Source organism: Octopus bimaculoides, chromosome 15 (assembly GCF_046866305.1).
Source record: "Octopus bimaculoides isolate indiv1 chromosome 15, ASM4686630v1, whole genome shotgun sequence".
Lineage (NCBI taxonomy): Eukaryota > Metazoa > Mollusca > Cephalopoda > Octopoda > Octopodidae > Octopus > Octopus bimaculoides.
The window spans coordinates 39,061,106-39,066,105 of record NC_142942.1 but is presented as its reverse complement, the minus strand read 5'-3'; the positions used below and the strand labels follow the sequence as shown (position 1 = coordinate 39,066,105).

At 33.8% G+C, this 5,000-nt stretch overlaps 1 protein-coding gene and 1 long non-coding RNA gene across 3 annotated transcripts in view; one reads left to right on the top strand and one right to left on the bottom strand.

Moving 5' to 3' along the window:
- The window catches only part of LOC149132499 (chemotactile receptor for terpenes 1-like), a 1,875-nt gene extending 710 nt beyond the window's left edge, over positions 1 to 1,165 (bottom strand). Inside the window, exon 1 of the mRNA XM_089363986.1 lies at positions 1 to 1,165. This exon is cut by the window's left edge and continues 710 nt beyond it. Within this exon, the coding sequence (XP_089220112.1) occupies positions 13 to 1,026 (1,014 nt within the window). The 5' untranslated portion in view covers positions 1,027 to 1,165 and the 3' untranslated portion in view covers positions 1 to 12.
- The window catches only part of LOC128249509 (uncharacterized), a 24,264-nt gene extending 19,270 nt beyond the window's left edge, over positions 1 to 4,994 (top strand). For both annotated transcript variants that reach the window (XR_008265626.2, XR_016244460.1), the window contains 3 exons: positions 2,268 to 2,384; positions 4,332 to 4,419; positions 4,855 to 4,994. This is a non-coding gene — a long non-coding RNA (uncharacterized LOC128249509). The remainder of the gene's footprint in view (positions 1 to 2,267; positions 2,385 to 4,331; positions 4,420 to 4,854) is intronic.
- The last annotated feature ends 6 nt before the right edge of the window (positions 4,995 to 5,000 follow it).

Below are 5,000 nucleotides of genomic sequence, written 5' to 3'. Positions count from 1 at the left end.
TTCTATCATAAATCATGCGTTTAAAGCATTATTAGCAAATTTTACTTGTGTATTTCCTTCATCTAAGCTTTCTCGAATACATGTATTACTTTGTGAACTGCTTGATTCAGGCCAGATTTTTATTATTTTGAGTTTATGGGTAGAAATTATGGAGACAAAACATGAAAACCCACTGATGATTGTCAGAATTAAGAGATACACTAGATATGCAGAGAATTTTCGAGAATTATTAGACATTATTTGAGATGTTTCAGAAAGAAGAACAATATTTGAGAGAAATAGCGTAACTGCATATGAAACTTTCTCTCCGGATTCAGCTGGCAATAAATAGACAGCTAATATCAGTACTGTCAACATTAGTACGGGTATAAGTTTTGTTACTGTTAATATAGTAACTTTTCTTTTCGCTCGAATTACTGCGCAACCTGTGAAGTTCTCTTCTGAAGTTTTTTCGAGACGAAACTCCCATTCTTGGAATTGATCTTGAGGCGATAAACTGTATGTACGATTACTAAGCACTGCTTCTGATCTTGTCCTCCGTCCCATGCAAATTTCTAAACGGCAAATGTGCTCATCAAAAGGATAATTCTCCATATTGATCTCGCAGTATGTATTGAAAATTCCCTCTGTGTTTAAATTAACGATTCCATCATGTCGTACACTAACTTGTTTATCCTCATCAAACTTAAATTTTCCTTCTACACTGTTACATATCTGGATGGTAGGATGCCAAATTGTATTTACTTTGACAGTTACCTTGCTTATATTATCATTTGCTGTTTCATTCCAAGCAAGATTAATATCGTGCCATTTTGATCCAAGAATAAGATTACTTGTTAATACACCTTGTGAAATATCTAATCCAATAATTTCTGTTATGCTAAGGGACGCATTTACCTTTAAGTTGCCAAAATTGTCTTTCAAATATGCCACAAGTTTCACGTAATTTTGAAATTCCTTAAGAAACAAAGTATTGTTTGCGACAACTGTCTCCGTTAACATAAAAAAGATCATCAATTTCATCATCCCAAATTTGCTGGAATCGTTCCCTTCTTTCTACTTTGCTTGTCGATTTAGATAACAATTTAGAGAGCTAAAATAATATTTTGAGATAGACGGACAGATTAAATCTTCTTTTTCTTTGTATACTTATAAATTTCGCACGTTCAAGGAAATGTAAAAATACTGAAGTAAATAGAGCTATGGTTTATTATATATATAACAGTGATTCCGTACATTATGTGAGTGTATAAGTGAGCTTATGGGTGCGGGGTTGCGCGCGCGTGCTTATGTGTTTGTGTGTGTGTGTGTGTGTGTGTGTGTGTGTGCGCGTGTGCGTGTGTGTGTGTGTGTGTGTCTGTGTGTGTAGTATGCTTACATGTGCGTATACAAGCATGTACATATATGTACATTAAATGGATGTTATTTAACAATTTGAACATGAGTACGTTTAGTAATTACCCAAGTAATATTTACTGAACGCAGAACTGATTTCTGTCACTTGTTCGTAATTTCAATGATTTATGAGTAAATATTACCTTCGGACGTTAATTACCATGAATTCACAATCTTTTATTTTCATATTTGTAGAAGTAATTTTCATGCATATAATGCGATACACTGTTTCCTTTTAAAGAAAAATCAATACGAGATTTATCAACTAAGGCGTAATTGCAATTATATTACTAATAGTTTATGGATCAATTGGATACATATGATGCATCCCACTATATAAACATTTGTACCTGATTTTACCTAAAGAAATTATCACCAACTCGTATATATACATTAAACATTTATTAATCGATTCATTTATAAAGATATTAATCAAATATTGGAAAAACATCAATAAACACAAATATAAGTTGTATATAATCGATTATTATGCTAGATGCATCAGCCTCATTTGTGTGAATTTAGTCTCTGTCATTTTACAAAATAAAATACATCTTGCGGTAATGTAGCAATACATCTATACTGTCTAAAGAAAACGTGACATGGCCATGGCAAGAACGACTACATTCATTATTCAGATTTATCAAGTCTAATATGTGTATATTAAAAACATACAATAATATTGGGTTGGATATTTAGATAAACGTTCACAGGATTTCAATTACTTGAAGTTATTAAAGTCATTCTGGCAATCATTCGTATAAATTAATCTCTGTCCGTCATCTCGCACGTAAATATAGTCAACAATAATCTTGCACCCAGTATTGAAAATTCTGTCGATATATATCTAAACGTTCTCTTATGTTTTACAGTGACTTATTTCAACAACGAAATAGAATCTAGAAGATATCTTGTTACACATTTCGGTAAACTGAATTTTCAGGCAGGAGGAATCTCAGAAGCACGATAGATGGCACATGCAGTCGTACGTACGTATATTACATGTGTTTGTGTGTGTGTGTGCATGTGTGTGTGCATGTGTGTGTGCATGTGTGTGTGCATGTGTGTGTGTGTGTGTGTGTGTTTGTGTGCGTGTGTGTGTGTGTGTGTGTGTGTGTGTGTGTGTGTGTGTGTGTGTGTGTGTCTGAATATCGGCTATGCTTTGACAGGGTTTTCACACAATTTATAGCTTACATGAATGTTCCGTGCGCGCACAGACGAAGGTGAGGATAGCAATGACACAACCCAACTAATATATATTATTCGTCCCTACAATGGTAGTGAGCGGTCGGCGCAAAGGATTGAACATATATATATATGTATATATATATATATATATATATATATATATATATATATATATATAAATTTAATGAATGGAGTAAAACGCATATTTTAACTGCATACTTTATATATATATATATATATATATATATATATATATATATATATATATATATATACATATATATATATATATATATATATATATATGTACATTTGTGTGTGTGTATATTGTTCTCAACTGAGGAGCACAGCTGCCATTACATAAACCCCATGGTTGCATTACTCATGACACTACTTTTATATTTCAATATTTTAAGATTGTAATAAGTTGTAATGAATAAAACATGAAAATGAGACAAAGTGGGAATTTCATTGATTAATATATTCCTCTCTATACATATACACACACACACACACACACACACACACACACACACACACACACACACACACACACACATATATATATATATATATATATATATATATAAAGATATGTACATAAATATTAAGATATGTATAGCCATCTATAAATCATACTTAATGCATACTCATTGGTGACAGGAAAGTTACCGCAGTATTATGGAAATAACAGACCCATAATATGCTGATATACAGATTTGGGCAAATCATATTTATATTACAATGTATAACATTCAGCAAATAAAAGCTGACGCTAATCACAGGAACTGTTATATTGTATTGGATTGAATCCTGCTCATTCTAGTTTATTGTATCTTAATTTCTTTTCTAAAAAATTCGACCTACACTAATGGATGCACATGAATATCCAGTTAAACATTTTCTGTTGTATACAGTTGTCGATAACCCGTAGTATTAATGCAACGCACCTTTTTCCGTAGTTCCCCGTTCATAACCCTAGAACATCTTTAAAACTCCTTACTAACACCGACCCTCGCACTATTACTCCTAATCTTAATACTCTACCCAATATTCTTAACCAACTAACTGATGAGGCTATATCCACCATCTAAATAAATAATGATAGCTATAGTATCACTAGACACGTGAACTATAAGATACATCTCCTGGACGACTCCATCACCACCCTAGAATGTACCAATGCTAATGCTGCTGCGGATAATGCGTATAACACCAGGTTAACTGCACATAACCATAATACGCAAACTCCATTTTAGCATCTTGCAAAATCCTATGACACTGTAGATGCCCCACCTCCTGTCTCATAGATAACAGACGCCTCACAGAAATGTTGTATATAAATGTACGGTACCAACGGAAGATTCCATAGAAGTAGATATCGGCTTGTGCAGCACCACCTTCATTGTCAGTGTTGGTGCTACTATTTAAGCTTTAAATCTCAAACGAGAACTAACAGCACTTCTTTATCTAGGCTCATTCATAAAACAAAACTCAGTCTTATACAATTCAAAACTGTCCATCAGTTTCCATGACAAGCTGTATAATAAATGTGATCTCTGCATTGCAGAAGTATTATCTATTATACAATACAACGATTGTCTGAATGAATGAATTGATCTAATTCTTATTTGTAAACACAAATTATGTAACTCATTAATAAGGTAGAAATAATAGCGCCCTCTCCAGTTGTTTCCTAACTATTCTTCTACCACCACTTGAAACTTCTGTATGTATTTATTTCTTAGCCATATTATGCAGGCACGTGGACCTGCGAAGAAATCTATAGGACACCAGAGGCGGACAAAGAAAATACGCGCGTGCGAGCGGATAAGCGTATGTATAGTTTTACTGTTAAGTAGTAAACTACCATTTTATCTCGAAATACTATGTTCTCTTAATGACTTGTAACTTTATCCGCCATCTCTCTCTCTTTATCCCGCCTTTCACTATTCTCTCCACCACCTTACTTCCACTCCTAAATATTTGAAATATTCTCTGCCTTTTCTTCTCATTCTTGTCAGTTCCACTTCTAAATGTCTTTTCTGCTCTTTGATTCTGTTTAAATGTGTACTTTTGGGTGCGAAAATATATTCGTTTTTTTGTTTTGTTTTTTTTTTACCGTTCATATTGTAAATGAACCCAAGTTCATATTCATAACGATCTTCCCCTCAGTCAGCTTCAATCAAACCTAAATCCCTTCTCCCTTCCTTTTCTTTAATCTTCACAACTTTAGACAATGCACTACTCCCATATTTGATTTCTTCATAGAGGCGCAGTTGTGGCCATAAGGGTGCAGGTATGGCTGTGACATAAGAAGCTTGGTTCTCAACCACATGGTTCCGAGTTCAGTGATACTGTGTGGCACCTTCAGTAGGTATCTTCTATCTATATCCACGGGCCGATCAACATCTTGT